This window comes from Myodes glareolus, chromosome 3 (genome assembly GCF_982192425.1).
Source record: "Myodes glareolus chromosome 3, mMyoGla1.1, whole genome shotgun sequence".
NCBI classification, from domain to species: Eukaryota; Metazoa; Chordata; class Mammalia; order Rodentia; family Cricetidae; genus Myodes; species Myodes glareolus.
Window position 1 is genome coordinate 33,075,685 of NC_142028.1, and position 24,921 is coordinate 33,100,605.

The 24,921-nt window shown below is 47.0% G+C and overlaps 1 protein-coding gene and 1 long non-coding RNA gene across 4 annotated transcripts in view; one reads left to right on the forward strand and one right to left on the reverse strand.

Annotated features, from left to right (window-relative positions):
* Positions 1 to 24,921, reverse strand: part of Rasgef1a (RasGEF domain family member 1A) — a 92,055-nt gene that overhangs the window by 22,558 nt on the left and 44,576 nt on the right. Inside the window, exon 1 of one of the 3 annotated variants that reach the window (XM_087904371.1) lies at positions 6,580 to 6,712. The exons of the other annotated variants lie outside the window; for them this stretch is intronic. Coding sequence (XP_087760497.1) covers positions 6,580 to 6,597 — 18 coding nt within the window. The 5' untranslated portion in view covers positions 6,598 to 6,712. Of the gene's footprint in view, positions 1 to 6,579; positions 6,713 to 24,921 lie in introns of those variants that run through there. 3 annotated transcript variants of the gene reach the window in all.
* On the forward strand, positions 6,753 to 9,301 carry LOC146895270 (uncharacterized). Its single transcript, XR_015000985.2, has 3 exons — positions 6,753 to 6,802; positions 7,939 to 8,083; positions 8,717 to 9,301. It is a non-coding gene; the product is annotated as an uncharacterized LOC146895270 (long non-coding RNA).

The window sequence follows — 24,921 nt, forward strand, 5'->3', positions numbered from 1 at the left end:
CCAGGAAAAAGCACAAATGTCCAAAGGATCAGCCATCAACCCAGAACTTACAGCTCATAGGGTGTCTAAGACCCGTGAGTGGGACCGCCATCTTCAGGGACCCCTCACCTGGCCCGCAGGAAGGAACTCATGGGAAGTCCGGGGCAGCCTGAGGTGACAGCCAAATGGAGTGGTCAGATCCTGGGAGACCAAAGCAGATTGGGCAGCCCTCACAGAAATTCTAAATAGAACATAGTTACGGCAAAGGAAGCTGAGGGAAGGTAAATAAATAGATTTAATTGAAGGGAGCAGAACTTCTTAAATCCAGGAGCTAACTCTTTGGAATACAACCAAAAAGGTAAATTTTGCAATGGGGCATGGTGTTTCACACCTATAATTCCAACTCTTATGGGGGAGCTGAAGCAGGAGGGTCGTGAGTTCCAGGTCAGCCTGGGCCACCCAGAGAGACTCAAGTCACAAAAACAACAAACAAACTTTTCTGGGATGGGGAGGAAATTCAGTTCAGTGGCCAGTACTTGCCTAACATGTCCAAGCCTCTGGACAGGGAGAGAGAGGCCGTCTACACCCTGAAAATGCTAACCAATCAAAGGAAAGGAATATAGAGGGAGTGAAAGAAGGGGGAAGGCACTTTCTACAAACTCCACCTGGCAACTGTACATGACCCAAAAGCCTTTGAACCTTTCTAGAAAATACGAATAAACAAAAGAGACTAACCTTGTTTAGTCTACAGACCAATAGCCGCAGTGCACATTAGTATTATATTAGTATGTCGACAGTCAGTTGAATGTCAGGAGGAAACAAAGCCAGGTCCTGCCTGGGAGTTTCTAAAACGAATTATTTCAGGCCTTTGCGGAGAAGATGTATGATAGTTTACTCGGAGCCAGACATGGTGATGCAAGCCTTTAAACCCAGCACTCTGGAGGCAAAGGCAGGCAGATCTCTGTGAGTTCAAGGCCAGCCTGGTCTACATTCTAAGTCTAGAGTACCCAGAACTAAATAGATAGACCTTTTTTAGAAGGAAAGGAAGGAAGGAAGAGGGACAGAGGGAGGGAGGGAGGAAGAAAAAGAAGGAAGGAAGGGAGGCTAAGTAAGAAATTAACTACTTCAGCTACACAATCATGCAGAAAAGTTTTCCTGCTCATCCTATGAAGCTAACATAAGCCAAGACCTCCAGATGTGGCTAACATCTGTAGAACGGAAGTGTGGAACACCTATACACATGGTGGAAAACACACCAAGAAGCAACGCGAATCGATAAAATGAACTCAGTAGAGTCTGACCCAGTAGGATTTATTCCAGGAACGTAGGTCAACACCTTAATCCGCTCAGGAGGAAAGACAGTCAATGGCTCTGCTAGCTATAGGAAAGCCATGATGAAACTGAACATCTGTTCTTAGGGAGGCCACCGCCAATGAGTCCAGGACTGTGGGGGGGGGGCAGCAGCTACATACACTACAGGGCCAATGGCAGACTTAGGGAAATACCATATTCCTCAGTACGGAGAAGGCAGATCAAGGATGACCCACTGCCACAAGGAAACGTTTCATGGCTTTTGAGAAACACAATCAAAAATTAGAGGGTACACTAGAAATGGAGAAGTGGTTCTTTCTTATGAATACATAATATTCATTTCCTTGTTTTAGGAAGTCAAGTTAAGAATTTATTCAAAACAAAGTCCAGTGGTGGTGGTGCACACCTCTAATCCCAGCACTTGGGAGGCAGAGGCAGCTGGATCTCTGAGTTTGAGGCCAGCCTGGTCTACAGTGCGAGTTCCAGGACAGCCAGGGCTACACAGAGAAACCCTGTCTTAAAAAAAAAAATGTAACAAGTTCGGTGATCAGTTATCTAGCATATATTCATTAAAAATCAAGAGTTTGCCCACTTCCAGTTCCCCTGAGTGCTGGCTTCCCCCCCACCACAGTAGGACAGGTTCTGGGTGCCCTTCTAGCAGCAGGGAGACGGTGGTATGGCAGGATTCTGTACTGTGGTTTGTCTTTGTGTAACCATGTTTGTATATGCATCTGTGTTTATCTCTGTGTGTACCTGTGTCTGTATATCTGTCTCTGTGGTTGTATGTCTCTCTGTATCCGTCTGCATACAACTAGTGTATCTCTCTGCATATCTGTGAATATGTATCTGTGTCCATGTGTCCTTGTCTGAGTCTGCATGTCTATCCCTGTGTCTCTGTCTGTATCTGTGTGTACCTCTTTGTACATCTGTGGATGTGTGTATTTCACTGTGTCTGCATATCCTTATCTGTGAGTCTGTGTTTATCTCCACGTCTGTGTATTTCTGTGTGTCTGTTCTTATAGCTCCACGTCTGTATGTCCCGGTTTGTATATTTCTATGTCTTTGTGTGTATCTCTCTATTTATCTATGTATTATATATGTATGTGTATCTTTCGCTTTGTCTGTGTATCCCTATGAAATGCGTGTCTATTGGTGTCTGTTATCTGTCTGCATAGTTCTGTTTGTCTCTCTCCTTATGTATCTTTGCCTGTGTATTTGTGTCTCTCTCTGCATAACTGTGTGTGTGTATCTGTGTCTCTCTGTGTCTGTGTATCTGTGCCTGTGTATCTCTATCTGTGTATGTGTCTTTGTGTGTCTATGTGTGTTTCTCCCTTTGTGTGTCTGTGTGTCTATGTATCTGTGTGTGTGCACATCACTGTGTTTGTGTGTCTGTGTGTCTCTCTATGTGTACCCATGCATCTGTGTATCTCTGCTCATGTGTGTGTGTGTTGTGTATCTTGTGTGTCTGTATGTATATCACTATATCTGTATGTCTGTGTACACATAAGTGTGTGCATCTCTTTAACTGTGTGCATCTTCCCCCAGACCTTGCAGTTTCTGCAGGCCCCACAGGCATGGCTCAGAGACCCACTGTCTCCAGAAGGCCTGCACTGTTAACCAATTCACCTACCCCTGGGCACGGGGACACACACAGAGAGAGGGGGGAGGGAAAGAAGGAGGGGGAGAGAGAGAGAGAGAGAGAGAGAGAGAGAGAGAGACCACCCTGGCCCACCTGGCTGGGTTTCAGCCTCCTCTGGGTGAGGATGGCTCATCCTCTGGCATACAGTGGGCAGCCAGGGAGGGCACAGGGCTGTTCTGCTGCCAAGGCTGCTGTGCAGTTTGCATCTCAGCAACCTTGATTTCATCAGTCAGTGACTGTCCTTGCAGAGGGAAGCTGGGAGGGCTCCACGAGACCCCTCACTGGCAGCCCCAATCCCTGGAGCTTCTCAATGATGGAGCTCCTCTGACTCACTCTCAGGCTCCACACAGGCAGGGGCAGTATTCCAGGCAGTTACACTGACATTTGGGAAATGTCCGAATCCGGTCCCAGCTAGAAGGCACACTGTATCGGAGGCAGGGATCTTTTCCGAAGCCCATTAACCAAGAGACAAGAGGTCACCGGGTCAAGAGCCTCCAGAAGCCCCAACGTCTGTCCTCCCCTGAGCCCTACGTTCCCCATCATGCTTTCCCCATCACTCCAGGGTCACTTGGAGTTTTCTAGGGTCCTTAAACATGTCTGACTCTGGTTTCCCCTTGATTTGAGACCTCAGACAGGTCTTGGGGGTACAGACTGCCCCCGATACAGCAGAAGAACCCTGGAACAGGAGCCAGCTCTGACTCTTGATGCTCTGGTTAACCTTAGGCAAGTCTGGGTGCTCTGGGCCTCAGTTTCTCTGAAGACAAAAGCGGGGTACTGGACTAGACCATTTCTAGTCCTTGTGTTGTTTCTTCCCCCGTCAGCCAACAAGTATCAGCAGCTTCTAAATCTATGCTGCCGGTGACCGAATAGGAGAGACCTTAGTGTCCCATTTCAGTAGCGGACTTTATTCCCCAAGCCACAAAATCTCCTCAAAACAAGGGTCAGTGCTAGGTGCCAGGGAGGCACAGGAGTCAGGAACAAACCACAGGGAGAGACTGGGCTTTCCTGAAGATGGGTTTTGAGATGAGTTTCGAAGGATGAGCAGGGGTTTCTAGGAACTGAAGGAGAGGATAGGTAGGGAGAAAAACAGTTGGTTCTCCTCATTGACTCTGCAGTTCAGACAAACCCAGGCTGCCATGATTACCCTCCAGAGATCCTGGAAGGAGTGACATCCAGAGTGTAGACAGCTTCCACAGGTAGAGCAGCTGCCTTGCCCTTGGGCATGACTCCCTCCTAAGCTGCTCCCTGACTGCCCCTCCCATACCCCCCTCTTGCCTTCACAGGCCTTAGACTTGTGACCCAACAGTGATGCTGTACCCCTGCTCCTCAGCCTTTCAATCTTGGGTCCCAGCACTCACAAGGGGCAGCTGACAGGAGTGCTGTGCCCACCTTCTCCCAGTCCAAGGCACTCGGGGCCACCACACTAAAGGCTGTGATCCTCAGCTGCCTCTGATGAGAAGCACACATCAACGATCAAGAGGCTTGAACAGGGTCACAGTGACTTGGGTCAGCAGAATAGAGGCAGGAAGCACAGCTAGAGGGCACCAGGATGGAGCAAGCCCTTCAGGCTTCCTTGAACTCTAGACTGCACACTCTCCAGCTACATTTCACGCTGGCCACACCATCCTTGCAGGACTGCAGAGTTTATGGTCTCGGCTGAGACTAACGATCCCTATACCCCAGCCTAGCCCCAGCTGCCAGTTCTCTTCATTGTAGCATCAAAATATTGACTCACCCCTATCTTATCTTCTGCTGTCTCTGTTACTAGAGTCTAAGCTCCCTGATTTATCTCCTGGGTGGTCCTGTCACAGCCAGCTCTGTCCTTGGCCGCCATGAAGCATCCAACGATACCCTAATGGCCCCAGACATAGGATCCCTCCAAGACCACGGGGCCATAGCCTGGCATGCTGGTCTGTAGCACTCCCAAAAGCCTAATCTCACATACAAATGGCTTCCTCACCCAGGCCAGCCCTGCCTTCCTTGGGTGTTCCCTTCCCTTCCACTTAGCTCTTTCCTGCTCTTCTCCAGTAGGGTCCTTATAGACACAGAACATCCCTGTGGCCTCCCCTGGCCACCCTGCCAAAGGCACAAACACCATCCCACACTGGTAGTCAGCTCTCTGGGCACAAGTGTTCCTGGGTAAGCAGGCTGTCATCACCTGGCGAGACTGGGTGGGGCCATGTAACCCCCTAGTAGTTAGTAGAATTATGTGTATCACTGAGCTAGAGCACTCAGCTGCAAACGCAAGGCCCTGTCTGCTGGCTGTCAAAGGACCCTATCAGCCTGTTTCCTTAGCAAGCAGTGCGGGGCAGAGCAGAAGCCACCCAGGGTAGATGCCAGTGGAGGAGACGGCACCTGTGCTATGAGCCACTGACGCTGGGCATTGTTCTGCCCCTGCAAAATAGCCAGAGCCTTCCCTCCTGGTGCTCTCCTGGTGTGTGCTGGTTCTCCGTGTTCACCTTTGGTCCTTATCGGCATGTAACATGTCCTGTATTTTACTTACAGCGGTGGTTCTCAGCCTTCCTAATGCTGTGGCCCTTTAATACAGTTCCTCATGGTGTGGGGACCCCCAACCATAAAGTTATTTCGCTGCTACTTCATTACTGTGATGTTGGTACTGTTATGAATTGTAAATATCTGATGTGCAGGATTCCTGATATGTGACCCCTGTGAAAGGGTCATTTGTTCCTAAGCAATCGTGACCCACAGGTTGAGAACCATAGACTTACTGAAACCCAGAGGTGCCCCATAAGGATAAGGACTGTGGCCTTCTTAGTTCCTTGAAAACCAAAGTGCCAGCACACAGCAGGAGCTTAATAAATGTGCATTAGATGTCCGTATCTTTCACTCATTAGTGCTGGCTTCCGAGCTCCTCTCCCACCGATCTGTACCCAGCCAGGTCTGTTCCAGGTTAAGGAGCCCTGGGACACCATACAACACACTGCCCTTGAATCTGACCGCCCATGGCTCCAAAGAGGCTTCTACGAAGCAGTCGTGAAGGTGCAACAGCGGCTGAGGCTCAGAGCTAATTTTAGGGTAATTTTCTTGCCTTTCCTACTTTGGCTACCCTTCTCTTTAAACACATGGCATTTGAGAAGGCACAGCCTTGCCCCCACACCTGCCTCTTAACGGCTCTCACTTAAACCTCTCATCTATAAACCCGTCCTCTCTCCCGCCCACACATCGCACATACAAGCACACACCTCCCACACTCCATCACCGACCGTCCCCTCTCCAAACACTTAAGGAGTAAACAATGGTTCTGAGCCCAAGGATAGGGAAAATTCCAGGGTCCGCCACTGCTCTTTACAAGTTTGTCCCCGACCCGGGCAGCCTTCGCTTTCTCCTGACCCTCATCCGCCCCAACTCCTCAGGTTTTCAGGTGGCACTTTGCACTGGAGACTCTGGAGTCAGCACAGGCTAGGGGGGCAGCAGCTTCACCCTGGGTGAAGCCCAAGTGGTGGAAGTGGGGGCAGGTGTCCCGGTAGGGACAGGAGAGTTGCCGGACTGTCCTGGGTCTGCCCCCTCCTGATCTGCTCCCGGCTTCCCAAGCTGGGGAGCGCAGAAACCTTAGCTTTGCGATCCTGCTGTGGTCAAGGCACTGCCCTGGAGCACGCCTAGCCCGCTGTCCCACACTGCCACAGCCCTACCTGGGGCTCCAGAAACATCCTGGCTGCTGCTCCTGCTACCGACCCGCTTGCAGTACAGAAGCCAACTCCCCTCCCCGACTGAGCCAGCGCCGCCTCTGCCCAGGGACTTCCCTCCCGTGGGTCCAGCCACCTCCCGGCCGGGGGGCGGTGGCGGGGTGGCGAACCGCAGGGACAAGACCGCGGGAGGGGCAGCCAGCAAGGGACAAGGGCGAGGCGCGGTGAGGTATGCCCACTGACAGGAAGCACAGAGCTGGGTTTGGGAGTGGCGTTGGGGTCGTAAGGGTTGAGGCTCTGTGTTGGGTGGGTACTGCTGCTGTTGACGTCCAGGGAGGGCCCCAGTCTCCTCCCGCTGGCCTTTCCCCGTTGTCCTCCCCGGAAACTGGACACTACAGAGCTACAGCAGGTGCCTTTCCTCACAGGCACTGACTCCACACAGCTCTGGTCTTGAATTCTCTGTCCTTCCATTCTCTGCCAGCAAACACTAGGGAAAGGGCAGGCAGCTGGTGTTGTGGAGGGGTTGATCTGAGCCAGCACAAGGAACGCGAGGGGCGCCCGTGGCTTGCTGCGCAGTGACTTTCACTCTGGTTCCAAGGCTAGGAAGGAATCCTGTCGGTGGTCTCGCTCTTGCGATGGCCTCTTACTGCAGCCCCCAGCTCTGAGAGCTTAGATGACAGAGATAGACGGGAAGCAAGAATGCCCTCTGGGGGAGCGAGTACTGCTGGGCCTGAGGCTGGGAGGTCAGGGAGAACTGGACCAGGTTCTGGGAATCAAAGTTGGTCACTTATGTCACGCTGGGGGAATATGAGAGACGCTTGGAGCTGGAACCTTTAAGACAGAAGCAGAGGATCCCCCAAGGGGCTGAGATAACCCCAGAAGGGCACACAGCTGTGCCTGATGGATACTATGATCCCGACCTTAACCAACCCAGTCAAGATGCCTGTTGTCAACACTCCACCCTGCTTGCTCTCTGCCCAGCAGCCTGGAGAATCACCCTTCTCTCCTGCCACCTCCCTCCCCTGTCTTCATCAGCGCTCTCACCAGCACAAACATCAGTCAGCAGGCTGCCGTTTGGGTAGTGAGTTGTGTCTGGGGAAGTTCCGAATGCTGGACCCATTCACTGGCTGGAATGAGAGAGCACAGCGGCCGGAGACACATGTCCTTCTGGGTTCTGCCTCCCCTACTTCTCTACCAGCTTGCACTGGAGCTGGGCCTCACTTCCCTTCTTGGGGCCTTGGAACCCATAGTGTTCATTACCTCCTGGAACAGCGCCACAGATGGGCAGCGGGGGGGGGGGGGGCGGGGGGGGGTGTACCAGCTGTCCTACTGCCCCCTCTCTTCCATCTCTGCATCTCATTCCAGAGGATGAAAAGCTCACAGTGGCCTCTGCTGGTGATTCTTGGTGTCAAGACCTACCTAGACCCTCTGGTGCTGGGTTCTTAGAGACACTCCATCCCTTCAGATTGCTCTAATACCAACAGGGGCGAAACTGGAGTCCTGGCTCTGGGTAGGTACCTGTCCCTGCCTTCGTTAGCCCTTTCCCTTGACCCTACAGCACATCTGTCCTAAGAAAGGATGGCAATCCTCAAGAAGTTCACACGTACAGTTAACAATCCTATTGCCACCGGCTTCAAAGCAAGCTTTCCCCTCTGCCCCTCTGAACATGACAGTCCTCAGGCTAGAGGAGGCACTTGATGACAGTTGGAGCCCCTTGATGTCTCCCAGTACGGTCCCAGAGTCACTTCCTACAGTGCTCACTCACAAATGTCCTCAGCATTGTCAAGACGGTCAGTGAGTTAGTTCCTCCCCTGCCCCAGGAAGAGAGAGCCCATCTAGCCCCATCTCTGGCAGACACGGATGGGGTTGTCTTAGTTGCAAGTCTGACCTCAGCATTCACATACGCTCCCAGTGTCCAAGGAGCTTGGGAAGCTGGTGGATCAAGGACTGGTTCCGGTCAGATGTCCTGCTTTTAAAGCTGTATGTGAAGCTATCCTGCAGCAAGGGTTTGTGGGGCCTGACCCAGGACACCATTGCCGTTGTGAAGTTTGGCTCTGGGAAGTGGAGGTGTGATGGGGTCCGTAGACATCTGCTGGGGGTGTTGGGAAGGCGAGGCACAAAGGAGGCTTTCTCCTTTCTCCAGACAACGGAGGCTGCACATGAGGCCCGGAGCAGTCCTTGTCTATCAGAGACTACCCTGTTGGTGACGAAACAAAAGGCAAGGAAGCCTAGTTCTACAATGACAGTGACCCGGGCCATCCTTCTATGCACAGAACAAGCTGCTAGGCCATAGCATTTTGTCTGCCCTTGCAGGTGGAGGGACCCCTCCCACTGGAACCCAGGGCAGTCTGGGTACTCTGACCAGCACTTGCAGAGTCTCAGTGATGATCATAACGAGAACCTGAGTCGGCACCTGAGGGGTCTGACGATCTGTCTCCACGCAGGACCTCAGCTCCTCTGACCGGGCTTGGCATAGAATGCTACCCCAGGTGTGGGGCCACTCCTCCAAGAGTCAATATGTCATCTTCTCAGTGACATATTTAAAAGGTCACCTTCCACCCCGGCACTTGTTCCTCATCAGTGAATTACCTCCTTGAGTTATTCAACCCAACACGATCTTTCCATTTACTTATGGGTCTGTTTTTAAAAAGAATATGAGTGCCACCAGAGTACGACCTTTATCTGCTTGCTGCTCAACCCGTAACTCGCGTGTCTGCACAGAGGCGAGCAGGGGAATCCATCTGTGGAACAAATACAGAGAGATACTTGTATGCATGTGGGTACAGATGTGGACTGGAGTTGGGTATGGATACTGATCCTGGCATATGGGTACAAGCAGACATGGATTTGAACATAGAGATGGAGAGAGATATAAATAGCACTATGGATATGGAATGTGGATAAAGATATAGATCAGCCTGTATATAGATAGAGGTACAAGTAAGAAATAGACACGGGTGTATAAATATATATCTGTATATATAAATATAGATACAGGATACAGCTGTGGATGCAGGTATAGAGAGCCAGAACAGGACTCGGATTCACACCATATAAGAACTTACATCAAAAGAGTGAGAAGACCCTGTTCGTGTAAATGAACAAAATCACGGAGAGGAACTTCATGAGGGGGCAGTAAGTGTAAGTTGTTGGGGTTTATTAGTCATCAGTCAGAAAGAAACTAAAAGCATACTGTGAGAATCCTACACACCCACCAGACTGGTAAAAATGAAAAGGCAGAAAAATGCCAAATGCTGGCAAGGAGGTAGCGAAACCATGACTCTCGGTGGGCACTGGCAGTGGCTAGGACAGCCGCGAGAAGGCAGGTCTTCTGGCAGCTGAGCATATGCGGATCTGAAGCTCCACCCTGAGAATAGAGACTTGGCAGAAGTTCTCACAGACCACACCGAGAGGCATGTGAGCACCGTTTGCAATAGCTTCCAACTAAACACAAGCCAGGCCTTCTCCACAGAGGCCTGGATTTGCACCTACCTTGATGTGGTGTGTCCACCCAACAGAACTCAGCTTGATATTGAGAACAGACAGCAACAACCATAGTTAGGTGGGTCTCAGCCCCGCGATATGGAGCAAAAGAAACCAAGCACATACATTCTGAGTTAGGATCCCATGCTCATAGAGCACAAACCGGGCAAAGGCCCCTGGAGGAGCAGGAGCTGGGAAGGAAGGGGGCTGCTGGAGCGAGGGCCCATCACCAATGTGTTTACCTCACAGCAAGTCGACACGCCGCCTTCCCTGACTCAAACATGACCTGCATGGTCCTCTCTATCTTGTAAGCTACAGTAAGTGGGGCTGGGAAAGGATGCCACAGCAGGGCGGCTAGAACCACTGAGCCCCAAGGCCCTTCCAGGCTGCTCTTGTCCACATCTCAGCCAAGAGGGTAACCAGAAGGCAGGTCATGTCGGACACTGAAACCCTGGCTTTGGTCCCCAGCAAGCTAAGGAAGAAGACCTTTCTTTTCTCCATTTCTCCACTTTTCTCACCCCCTTCCTTATCCCACTCACTATTTGCACACTCGCCCTAGACATTCTCCAACTTCACAGTAGTAGCGTCGCCATTTTTAGTTTTACACTCAGTGGTGATGGATTAGCGGTAGCACTAGGTTTTTAAGTGAATTTTCATATCCTGCACGGTTTGATGGTATCAGTGAAGTCGTTTGTTTGCTCTGCTCTGAATTATACTGGAGATTGAGCCTTCAAGAACAGTTTGTTCAATAAGAGGATCTTCAATAACACAGGAAGCCATACCCAAGTCAACACACAGGGGAATGCAAGAAATATAAATAAGCAAGACAGCCTGACTCCTCCAAGAGACTGCAACTCACTGACAGAACTCAAGCATAGAAAATGCTAGGTAGGGGCTTCAAAGGCTCAGTGGTACAAATGCCTGAAGGATGCTGAAAACAAGGGGATGGATTCAATCCCAGCCCTGGAGAAGAGAGCTGGCGGCACTGGGGAAACGTTCAGCAAAGGAGATGCAGAAGTAAGCATTGTCGGTGAAAAAGTCAGCAACTTAGACAGAAAAAAATCAGCAAGAAAATTGAAGTAGAGGGGGGACATGTAAGTGTTGAAGATTAAAAGCTCCATGAATCAAACAAACAAAGCCAGTAGAAAATATGATCAATAGGAAAGGAACTAATATCAGGGATGGCAGGAAAGGATGAGGAATTGTACATCCAAACATCAAGACAGGCTGGGGGTGACCATAACTCCAATGTCAAAGAAATCTGAATGACGACCAAACGACCAAACCTAAGAATTTATGGGATTAAAGGAGAAACTGAAACAGACATGAAAGAAAATTTATTCAATGACTATAGCAGAAAATTACCCCAAATCTAGAGGACAAATTTCGCATCTAAACACATGACCAAAACCTCTCCACAACACATCACAGTCAAGATGTCCAAGACACAAAGCAAAAAGATCAGACCAAGTGCTGAAAGGAAGGCCTTTAATCCCAGCAGAGGCAGGCAGAGCTCTGTGAGTTTTGAGGCCAGGCTGATCTACATAGTGAGACCCTGCCTAAAGCTACATGCATGCATGCATGCATGCATACATACATACATACATACAAAGTAGAAATGTCAGCTTACTTACATCAGATTTTTCATCAGCAGCCCTAAAAACAAGAAATTATGCATTTCGAGCCCTAAAAATAAATACTGTCAACCAGAGGAGTTATTACTTAAAGTTGGCAGAGAAATAAGGACATTTCAAGACAGGCACAAACCAAGGCAGTTCATTAACATCTAGTCAGCACCTCAGAAGATTCCTGAGGGAAAAGTAGAGGCAAAGCAAGGAAGTCAGTCTCAATGACAAGGGCATAGGAAAGAAAACACACACAAGAGGAATGAATAAAGGAATTCTAGACATGAATCTATCGTGTCCAACATGCTAAACTAGCAAATAATTGGGGAGAAAGAAAATAATAAACAAGTCTCCAATCAAGGAGATAAGTAGCCAGGAAAGTTACAGGAATTCAGTCTGGGAAGCAGCTCGCTGAATAAAGCACTTCCTGTGAAAGCGTGAGAACCTGCGTTCAAATCCCGAGCACCCACGTAAAAGGTGGGGTAGCAGTGCTTGTGGACAGAGACACTCAGAACTGACATCTGACCTCTATATGTGCATACACAAATGAGCACATCCATGCACACACATATGCCCAGACACCACGCACATATACCACACATACACACACAACACATACCACACACACACATACCACACCACACACACACACACATTACTGAACATATCTTAATAATACCCTTAGATATAGATTGTCCTAACTCACCAAAATTACAGAGATGTAAAGCAGGTGACTGGATTAAAGAGCTGGGGTAGAAGCGGTTCCCTTAGCTTTCCAAGAAACACACCTCACTGGCAAAGACACCACAGTCAGTCACAGGCTGTAAAATGACTGGTCAAGCAAAGAGAAGCTGAAAACAAACCACTGTGCAGCTGTTGACAGCCGGTAAAGAAGACTTCAAATCAAAATTGGTCAGAGGAGATACAGAAAGCGCCTGCTGCCAATAAATGGAATAACTCATCAGGAAACTGCGACAGCTGTAAGTCTACAGTCTTCAGACGAGGCTGCCGATTTCACAAGCCACTGGTGGACACAAGAATCAGACAGGTTCTGATACAATACTCGTGGTGACTTCAGCACCTCACCCTACTCACCTCTAGAGAGGTGTCCCCCATGAACACATACATACACATCAACACAAAAAGAAAGAAAGGGAGACAAAATTAACAAAATTAGCAGAAAAAAAAGTGAAGACTCCAACAGATCCCAATGATAACGAGGGAATACTTAGAAAATATTTTTAACTGAAAATCTAGAAGAGAATGATATATTCTCACACACTATTTCCTAAATAAAAGTGGGAAAGATAATTTAGACACATCCACACTAAGCAACAACACTGAAGCAGTAATGAGTATTCCCAACAAAGCAATGCTCAGGGCTGGAAGAATTCTCTGCTAAATTCCACTGGAGAGAGAGAGAGAGAGAGAGAGAGAGAGAGAGAGAGAGAGAGAGAACACCAGTGTTTCTCAGACTGCTCCATAAAGCAGAAAGGGAAGGAATGCTATCAAACTCAGGCTACGACGCCAGCTTTACCCTAAGATCAAAACCAGCTAAGTACATAACAAAAAAGAAAACCATGGCAATAACACAGGTACAAGCGTTCTTCTCCAAATTCTTGCAGACTGAATCCAGGAACACATTAGTAAGACTATAACCAAGTCAGCTCATTCCAAAGATGCGACGCTAGCATTTGACATACATGAATCAGTAAGTGAAATGTCACACAAAAATACATGTAAGGACAGAAATAGCATGATTGCCTCGATGCAGAAAAGGTCTTCAACGAAGCTCAACATCCCTTTATGATAAAAAATCCCCAAAGAAATCTGAAATAAAAGGAACACACCTCAACATAATAAAGGCTACTCATGACATAATAAATAGGAGGAAGCTAAGAGCATTCCTCCTAAATTCTGGGATGAGTCAAGGGTGCCTGTTCTTTCCACACTTGCTAAATACAACACAACATCAAAACCTTAGCTAAAGCAATGAAATAAAAGAAAAATAAAAGGGGCATAAGTAGGAAAGGAATAATTCAAATTATCCCTATCTGTAGACACCTTGACCCTACATTCAAAGGACTCTACAGGCTCTGGCAGAAAACTCCCGGAACAATAAAAGCAAAGTGGCAAGACACAAGAGCAGCCCACAAAAGCCAGCAGCCTTTCCGCATGCCAAAAACTTGCTGAGAAAGAAATCAGGGGAAACCCCATTCACAATAGTTCCAAAGTGAAAACAGAAACAAGCAGACAAAACCAACTGGGAATAAGTCTAACCCAGAAGGTGAAGGACATCCACAATGAAACCCGCGACACTAGAGAAAGAAACTAGAGGACATTAACAGACGAGAGATCGCCCATACTCTCGGATTGGAAAATTAATACTATGAAAACGTCCACATTACCCAAAGATATCCACACATCTAGCCCATCCCCATTAAAATCCCAACGATACTTTTCACAGTGTTAAAAAAAATCCCAAAACCCTCAGATAGCCAAATGAATCCTTAGCAGAAAGAGGGACACTGTAGGTATCACAATACCTGGTCTCAAACTATGCTAGACAGGCACAGTAACCAAAACAATGCCGTGCTGGGTGAAACCAAACATGGATAAACCAATGGAATAGAACATAAGACCCAAAAATGAAGACGCAGCAGCAGCCACCCTATTGTTGACAAAGGTATCACACACTGGAGGAAAGATTGCCTCCTTGGCAGATGCTGCTGGGAGAAGGGAGTGTTCACATGTAGAAGAGCGAAACTTGAGTCTACACCTCTTGGCCTGCACAAAAATCATAAAGTAAGATCTGAAACATTGGACTTGGGAAAGGAAAACACAGGTGCAACGTTTCGACATGTAGTCAAGTAGTTTCTGAAATAAAAAATCCAATAATAGAGGAGACAACCTCAGGAATCAACAAATGAAATATCATGAAATGACAAAGCTTTTGGAAGGGAGGGGAACAATTATGAGAGGAAAACAGATTACAGAAAGGGGGAAATATTTCTCAACTACACATCAGAGAGCTGGCTAATACTGAGAATATATATAGGATTGTAAAAATCCAACTCCAGACAAAATCCCAAATCATCCAATCAATAAATGGGCTAGTGAACTGAACAGACACCTCTCAAAAACAGGACACAGGGACTCGGGAGATGGCACAGCTGGTTAACCGCCTGCCTGCCAGCGTGAGGCCCTAAGTTGGGATCCCAGGACCCACATAAGAGCCAGGTTACGGCAGCACGCACTTTAATACTGTGGAGGCCAAGACAAGTGGGTCCCTGAAGTGCATTGACCAGCCAGTGTAGACAAGTCAATGAGCTTCAAACTCAGTGAGAGACCGTACCTCAGAGAATAAGGTGGACAGCAGGTGAGGAAGACACCTGATGCTGACCTCCGACCACACATACATATACATGTGCACAAACCCACACTTCCAGTACATAAACACATGTACACCGTATCACCACCTACAACATACAACACACACAAAAAAAAATAGAGTAGAATTAGAACAACAAACCATAAGGGAAATGCAGTCAGAAGAGCAAGTACCAAGAAGTCACACAAGGGGTTGAACAAATGTCTCAGAGCTGCTCTTTCCAAAGGACCCGGGGTTCAATTCCCAGCACCCACATGGCAGCTCACCACTATCTGTAACTCCAATCCCCAGGCATCTGACGCCCCCTTCTGGCCTCTGCAGGCACTGCATGTGTGTGGAGCACAGACATACATGCAGTTAAAACAGTCATATGCACAAAATAATAAAATTTTTAAGAATTAAAGAAAGAAATCAAGTAAGAAGTTTGAAGAGATGGCTCAGTGGTTAAAAACAGTTTCTGCCCTTGCAGAGAACCCAGGCTCAGTTCCTATCTGGTGGCTCACACACAGTTCCGGAGGATCCGGTATCTCTTCTGACCTGTATTGCACCAGGCATTCACAGGCAGGCAAAAATACTCATACACATGCATGCAATATTTTTTCAAAAAGAAATCAAACAATAACAAATATACATGAGAATGTGGAGAAAGAGATACCTTAATAAGTCTCTGGTGGGTTTGTAAGCTGGTACAGCCACTGTGAAAATCAGTATGGAAGTTTCTCAAAAAAAAAAAAACTAATACAGAATTATCATAGGAACGAGCTATATCACTTTTGGGATAACTATTTGAAATACTCTGTATCAACATACCACAGAGACATTTCCACATCCATATTTATTGCTGCTTTCCTCAAAGTAGCCAAGAAATGGGGCCAACTTAGGTATCTGTCAGTAGATAAATAGATAAAGAAGTGTGACACACATACATAATATAATCTTGATCAGCTGTAAAGAAAAAAGCATAAAGAAAGTGGATGGAAATGGATATCATTACATTAAATGAAATAAGCCAGACACTCAGGAAGGCTTACTGCATGTTTTCCCTCATATGTGGATCCCCACACTGAGGCGGGTAGGGAGAGAGAGAGAGGGAGAGAGAGAGATCATGTGAGAGTGCACATGTTGGAGAGCGAGGAAGTTCAGTCTCCGGCATCATTCCTTGAGCGCAGCCCACTTTGACTTTTGAGACCGTGTCTCTCGCTTGACTCCAAACTCACCGACTACACTTGACCAGTTGGCCAGTGAACTCCACAGATCTGCTGTTTCCTCTTTCTTGAGACTGTGTTACGAGCATGTATCACCACATCCAGCTTTTCTACCTGGTTTTCAGAACCAAACTCAGGCCTTCACACTTGCATGGCAAGCACTTTACTTACTGAGCTAACACCCAAGCCCCTCTTTCTGTTACTATTTTTAAGTTTTAAATTTTTTTTAGCATTTCATACACTAATACTGTATATATCATTTACTTCCTTTCCTCTTCCTTTTCTCCAGGTTCCCCAAATTCATGACTTCTTTTTTATCGTTTCACACACAAGCACACACACACACACACAATCAACCTACTGACCCCATCAGTGTTATTCATATGTACTTATATTTAGGGCTGACCACTTGCGGTTGAATCGGGAGTGGAAACCCCATCACAAGCCTTTTCTCTAGGGAAAACTGATTCTCTTTCAGCAGCTGCTAGTTGTCTGTAGTTCTTCAACTGGGGGTGACATTTTGTGAAATCTTCCCCAACCGTGTTGGCACATTGACTGGCATGGTCATTATGCAGGTCTTGTTTTGGCAACCAAATTGTTGGATTCCATGGGCACAGCATCGTTGCCTCATCTAGAAGATGAGATATTGAGCTGGCGTCCTAGTCTTCTGACATTTGTAATCTTTGCACCCCTCTTCCGTGATATTCCCTGAGCCTTAGATGTAGGGTTGCAATGTAAAGGTACCAGTTGGGGCCTGGGAACTCCCATAATCGCTCATCCTCTGCATTTCGACCAGCCGGGCATGTTGGTAACAGACTCATCTGCTGCAGACAAGCAAGCTTCTTGGATGAGGGATGAGACTCACTTAACAGGCTGGGCAGCTGCACAAGCTGCGTGACTGCATAGACCTAGGTGTGCAGGGAGGGACAGCACAGTCAGTGAAGACTTCCATGCCTTCTTTTCTGAGACAGGGACTCACTGTGCAGCCCAGATGGCCTGCACTCTTGACCCCTACTTTAACCTCCTGCATACAGGGATTCCAGTTATGTGCCACCAGCCTAGTTCTAATAATTTTTTTTACACTAAAAATAACAAAACTAAATAAAGAAAGGAGAAATCTGGCCATGGTGGCACATCCCGACTATAAATCATTATGACTTAGGTTAGGCAATGTTTTCCTAAACATGACACCCAGACCATAAGCACCACCACCAACAAACAGTCAGGAAAATTGGACCTTAGCACCAAGGACGCTGTTTAGAAACTGACTGATCGTGGTAGCACATGTCTGTAAGCTCAGCACTCTGGTGACTGGGGCAAGAGAATTACGGGTCTGAGACCATCCTGGGATGCAGAGTGAAACCCTGGGGGCAGGAGATAGGGGGAACAGAAGAGAAAGGAAAAGAAGGGGAGAAAGGAGGAGCAGGCTACAGTATGGGGAAAAAGTGGGAGACGATATTTGCATACTACAGATGCCATAAAGCTTAACATCCAGAATCTAAAAGGAGCTCTCAGAATCCAATGACAGAACCTGGGTACCCAACAACAGAAGAGCAGAGTTCTCTTTAAGCACAGTGCGTACACAACGGATTGCCTCCAGACACGAAGAAGAATGGAGACGCTTGGTTTGCAGGAAAATGGCTCATATTACACTAATTAAACCAATCTCAGAGAAACAAATACATATTCTGTTGTTTGTTGTTTCTAGATTTTATATAGCAACACAAAATCATGTGTGTACATATGGCATGAAGGTAGAAGCAAAAACTACCTAGGGAATGGAAGGGGCTATGGGAGGGGTGGGGAGAATATGCTCAATGAGCAACATACACAACATACACCTATGTGGAAAGTCCTTGCGTGGCATGCTACCATGGACAGTAAATATGCACAGTGGAAACTTTTAATTACACTAAAAATAACTTAATGATAGATATCACAATTAAAAATGGGAAAATCAAGGTGAAATTCTATTTCTCCAAAGAAGATACATACACGCCTGATCAATGCATGAAAATTGCTCAGTAGCATTGAATGTCAGGAAAACGCAAACCCAAACCACAATGAGGCCGTAGCTTACAACCGCTGAGAGAGGTATTGCCAAGAGACAGATAATAACAAGTTTACTGGTGATGCTGAAACACATATACTGCCGGTGAAGATGTGAGGTTGGGCAATCGCTTTGCAAAACAGGCTGCCGGTTCTTTACACCATTAAACAGTTATTACAGGACTTGGCAAATCCACAACTATATATATATATCCAAGACATTTGAACATATGCCCACACAAAAACTTGTATACAGATGGTGGGGGCTGCTGATGGATACACGGTTTCTTTTCTATAATAAAAGTATTCTGGAATGTGGTGATAGTTCCGCAGCTTGTAGATACACTAAAAAAAAATCGCTGAATTAGTCACTTCAAAGATTTGTTATACCGTATCTGTATCAGTTGTTTAAAACGAATGGACAAGACAATGGCTAACAGGGCACTCTCAGGATAGAACCCAAGACCCTTCGCCTTCTCCACAACCGAACAGTTGACAAAGGCCTTCTGTAGACTTAGTTTGCATTTATTTAGGATAAGTGAGAGCCAGCTAATAAAGCATTCTTTTTCTTAAAATGCTTCTCTGGGGGCTTCCCCTTGATTCAGCTGGCTTGAGGAGGTGCTGCTGCTGCTACTGCTATTGTTGGTCCTCCGTTTGGTGATTATCTACCTAATGGCAAGATACTGTAAATATAAACACTCTGGTCATGAGACTTACATGGGGAAAGGAAGCCACAAATACTAAGCGATTCCTACAGCAGTGGGCAGGAAGTGCTGTGGAGAAAACAAGAGTGGGCAGGGTGGGTCGGGAGCTCTGTTTATACAGATGGGTTCAGAAGGCAGATTGGCATGGAACATCCTTGTAGGTTCAAGGAAATATCGATGCAAAGGCTTGGGCAGGAGCGCCTTGGTCTAGAAAGGAACAGTGAGGAGACTTTATTGCTGGAGCAGAGTGGGGGAGCTAAGAGGTGAAAACAACTCCTGGTGAGATTAGAGGCCAAGATACAGGTTTGTATCCATTTCCTGAATTACAGTGGTACCCTGACACATCACTCCCAAACTCCCAGTGAACACATGAGCCCATGGCCAACGCCAAACTCCCAGTGAATACATGAGCCCATGGCCAACGCCAAACCCCATGTGCATCACAGCTATCAGCCCCTCTGTGGCACAACTGGATTGGGGGCCACTCCTGAGATTTTGGGCCATTAAATACAATGATGGTGATTTCAGCACAAATGCTGGGATGCGGGACAGTTTAGCAACTGGGATGGCCACGACCAGGCAAGGAGTATGTGCAGTGCAGACACACGGGACAAGGGCAAACCACCTCCAGGCAGAAGAGGGGGCGATGCCAGATGTCACTGCCTTTCTCAGGGTGCCAGGCAATGTAAAGCAAGAATTATGTGTTTAGGGCATTGTTCACTCAATGTTTTGGGGACACAGGTGACTGAGTGAAAAGCACTATAAAACAACCACAGATGAAGGAGGCTCCCTGGGCCACAATCTGTTTGCTTATGACCAGAACAGGTCCATTCCCAGTCTTAGAAGCTGAAGTCTGAAGCCAAGTGTGGGTGGGGGCAGGCTCTTCTGAGGCTGGGAAGAGCCCTCTCACCCCGCCCAATTCTCATCCTGGTCTCTCGCATCAGGCAATCCTTGGTAATGTTTATCTTCCACTGTCTCTTTGCTTATCTTTCTTCTGCCTTCACCTTATTAGCAGGGCCTTGCTTCCTCCCTCTCTTCCTTTAAGAACATGAAATGGTTTTAGGGTCCACCTCTACCCAGGGTGACTTCACTGTGATTGTTCACATCCCAAAGATCCCATCCACATGCTCCAGACAGCGCAGATTGAACTACCACACTTTTTAAAACCTGCCCAATGGGATTTATTTTTCTATTGCTAGGGATGGGACTTAGGTCCTCACATACACAAGGCAAGTCCTACCATGCCTCAGCTTCTCCAAATACTTGCTGGCTTCATAGTGTCCCAAAATGAGGACATAGCTGCGGGCATGGAGGGCAAGCCCAACACCCCTGGGTTTCCTTCCCACTGATGCTGGGTGACTCTGCTCCAAACAAACCTACATGTCAGAAGCCTTCCCTCCTAGGAACATCCCAGATGGAGCCTCACTGTAGCCAGGATCATCCCAGGACGCTTTGCTTCTGCCAGGCAAGGTATACCTTACCCCTCCCGAAAACAGTTGGTCCGTCCTTGCCTAATTTTAATTATCTTGGATTTCTTCAATATGATGACCTATATGGCCAAAGAAAGTTTGGAAATATCTGCCATGTGCCACACTGCCTCAGTGGAAGGCATTGGAGTGAGGGGCCACAGCCACTGGCCTCCAAGTGCAACCCCCCCTCATAGACTCTGACCCAAATCACTTGGTAGTCGCATGTGAGGAGGGAACCAGGAGAACCTCTTTTTAAAAGGATGAACACAGACCTGTGGGACAGATCACAGTGGGGGACTGGGTTCCCCATCGGACCTCCCCCAGTGGATCTGACACCTCTACAGACATTTGCTAGTCCTTAATTCACACATACACTCCAAGTTTGTTCTCTATTGCTGTGAGGAACACCATGACCAAAAGCGATTTTGGAAAGAAGGGGTCTATTTGGCTTACATGGCCCCAGCACAGCATAAACTCAAGGGAAACCAGGGCAGGAATGCGAAGCAGGGACCAGAGGCAGGAATTACAGCAGAGACCGTGGAGGGACGCTGCTTACTAGCTTGTCTCCATGGCTTGCTCAGCCTGCTTTTTATCCAACCCGGGACCACCTGCCCAAGGAAGGCACCACTCACAGTGAGCTGGGCCTTCTCACCCCACAGATATGCTCACATACCTACCTGAGGGAGCATTTCTCAATTGAGGTTCCCTCTTTCTGGATGATCTTCACTTGGGTCAAGTTGACAAAAGCTAGCCAGCTACCATCCCAAGAAAGGGCCGACTATTAGTGAGTCACCTGGGGGGGGGGGCTCTGAAGAGGAGAGCTTGGAGACGAAAAGACCCTACATGTGGCCATGTCAGAGTCAGGCAATGGGTCTGAGTTGACCCTGTTGGGAAGGCCCCCTTGCTGTGCCCCAGGGTGCTGCTAGTCACCAGTCCAGAGTAGCTGAGGGAATCCCTGGGACAAATGGCCCGTCATCTCTCCCTAAGTCTCGGAACCTGTAGCCTTGCATGGGTGATAGCTGGCAGGCCCAGACTGTCTCATTAGAGCTGGAAATGCCCAAAATAGCAACTTGCTCTACACTAGGTTTCCGAGGCATGCAGCATTTGGTCCCAGAGATGTTGTGGTCCTTAGGTACACAACAAGCAGGGTCCTGTCCACGCCCTCCAACTGCACAGACAACATAGAACGGGAAAGTCGGTGTCTACACATAGCTCGGGCTGGCACAGATTGCTGGGGACTGCCCGCTGGGTCAGCTAGTTCTATGTCCATCAGAAAGAGCTTGCTGAGGGGCCCTGGCTGGGCCAGCTAGTTCTACATCCATCAGAGAGAGCTGGCTGAGGGGCCCTGGCTGGGCCAGCTAGTTCTACGTCCATCAGAGAGAGCTGGCTGAGAGGCCCTGGCTGGGCCAGCTAGCTCTACGTCCATCAGAGAGAGCTGGTTGAGGGGCCCCGGCTGGTGACATTAGGCTCCACTATCATCCTGGAGCCCAGTGATGTGGGAGGTCCTTCTGTCCATGTGCAGCTTTCATTGGTTAATGAATAAAGAAACTGCCCTGGCCCATTGATAGGTCAAAACTTAGGTAGACAGGGAAGACGGAACTGAATTCTGGGAGGAAGAAAGCAGAGTCAGAGAGACGCCATGGATCTGCCGGAGACAGACACTGGGAATTTTACCCAGTAAGCCACTGCCACGTGGTGATACACAGATTAATAGAAATGGGTTAAATTAAGATGCAAGAATTAGACAATAAGAAACTAGAACTAATGGGCCAAGCAGTGATTTAACTAATACAGTTTCTGCGTGGTTATTTTGGGGCTATGCTAGCTGGGCCAGGACAAACAAGCAGGCCTTCCTGTTACAATTGGTGCTCCAATGTGTGCTAGCTAAATCCACTTAAAACCTGAGAGATTGGAAAGTAATTCTAGACACAAAAATACAGAGTTTAACACAGCTTCTTGCTGTTTGCTGGCGGCGGGCCACAGCTCCTTTGACAGAGATTTTCCTGATTCAGCCATAGCAGAAAAAAGCTGTTTAGTTTTAAAACGTGACTTCCTGGGCTGTGCAACCAGCACGAACTCTGGCTATAAAGCATTTCAATGGCATCTGTGGCCCGGGTGTTTGTGTGACCACTCAGGGAAAGGAGGAAAGTTCCTGAGACCATGCCCACAGCTCAGCGGTCCCTGCCTGGGCAGGAGGCGGGATCAGGTCTACTAGACTTGAACAGGCAGGAGACCATGGTAGATTCCCGCTGGCATACATAGAGATGTTTCCAGGCTGTGCAGTGCTCTGCATGGCAGATTTAGCTGTTACTCAGATTAAAAGGGTTTATATGCTGCATGGTGTTACCCAGAGTTTAAGAGGTGAGGATGGCTCCCACCCAGCAGTCCTAGAGCTGAGGTAAACTACCTCCACCATATTTAAAGCCTGAGAAAGGCAGAGCCAGCCCCCAGGGCCACTGAGACCAAGCTGCTTAACATTTTAAGAAACGCTTCTGATCAAAAACTAATTACAGATACACAATAAAGACAAATTCAGATGAAAAAAGAACTCTAAATAGGTCACAGTGTTGGTTAATGTACGTAGGCTTGGGAGAGAGAAGAAAAAGCATATAGAGAGTTGGAAAAGATGTAAATCATTTTTTAAAAAAAGTCTTTAAAGAAACAGAGTACAGACAGTCATAGATTAAAAGGAGTAAAAAAAGCCACATAAAAATGGGGAATATACAGAGAGTCTGGATTAAGTATATTATTGTCTTTTCTTTGAATTTTTTGACTACAAAGGAACTAAGTACAGAGAGACATTTCACTGTATGGGCTGCTAAGCTACACCAACATGTATATTATAAAGGTATCTTGACTACCGAATTTGGGTCTAAAGATAAGTTGCTTTGGAAAAAAAGTTTTTCTTTTGTTTCCACAGAAGATGAGAACCTGTGGAATACTTCCAGATAAATATGGTTTGATAGACCACACCCCTCTGAAAGGTCACCTCGAACACCCTCAAAAAATTACTTTACCCAACTGCTGACTGAGATAAACCTAGCACACAGGATACACCATGATTAACAGCGCCCCCAAACAGCAGGAAGTAGTATGGACAGAACTACACCCATATTCCCAAATATTGCTTATCACTGTTTGTTTACATTTAAAGGGGGATATGCTATAGAAATTTGCATTGGTATGAATCTTGGTTTATTGATACAAATTTAAAGTCAATTTTGTTATCTGTATATTTCTTCTCTTGATTAAGGTATTATGATTATGTAGTTCATTTAAAAATGTAATGTATAATTAAGAAATATAGGTTAATAGATAGTCATCTAAAATAGTCAAGATTGTAGTCATGTTAGTTAGGTTTTCTAAATATATGGAGATACATTTCAGTTAGTTAGGTATTCTTCAAATTTTTCAGAGATCTTCAGAATATGGCATTTAAAATGTTTTAAGAACTTAGGACTTTTCATGACAATGAGACACATCTGCACCTGGCAGCACCAATTACTTTGAGAAGAAGATGGGCGTCGAAGAGGCTCCTTAGCCATTTGGGCAAGAAACTACTCTTGCCTGAACTGCTGAATTGGATATGCAGTACCTGCAGGAAAATGACTGCTGAACTTGCCTAAAGGTTAGATGATCCTTTGGGGTTCCTGCTTCATAAAGGACTCTGTGAGATATTCTGCAGGACACAAAAGAAGATGACTGAAAACTGCCAATATAGGCAGAACTGTCTTTGAAATTTCCTACTTCATGGAAAAGTCTGCTGGATACTATGGGCCTGTAAGCTGAAGATGGATGGATGCCCCAATGGTACAGATGAACTTTGGGTGATTGTACAGGCAGCGAGATGTCTCTGTCAATTCTAGAGTTTTGGGAGTTGCTTACAATGCACTTCCTGTTAGCTTAGGTAATATTATAACCTTCTGGAGTCTTTGATGGAATTGGAGAATTTATAATTATAGTTACAGTTTTCCTTAGTTATGATAAAAGATAAATAGATATAAATATTGTAAGTGTAATTCTTGCTTAATAACTTTTGTTATATGTAATTTTACTATGTTAAAGCCTTCCTTTTTTTAAAAAACAGAAAAGGGGTGATGGTGTGGGAGGTCATTCTGTCCATGTGCAGCATTCATTGGTTAACGAATAAAGAAACTGCCCTGGCCTGTTAATAGAGCAAAACTTAGGTAGGCATGGAAGATGGAACTGAATTCTGAGAGGAAGAAAGCAGGAGAGAGAGACACAACATGGATCCGCTGGAGACAGATGCTGGGAATTTTATCCAGTAAGTCACTGCCACGTGGCAATACACAGCTTAATAGAAATGGGTTAAATTAAGACGTAAGAATTAGACAATAAGAAACTAGAACTAAACTGGGTGGTGGTGGCGTACACCTTTAATCCCAGCACTCAGGAGGAAGA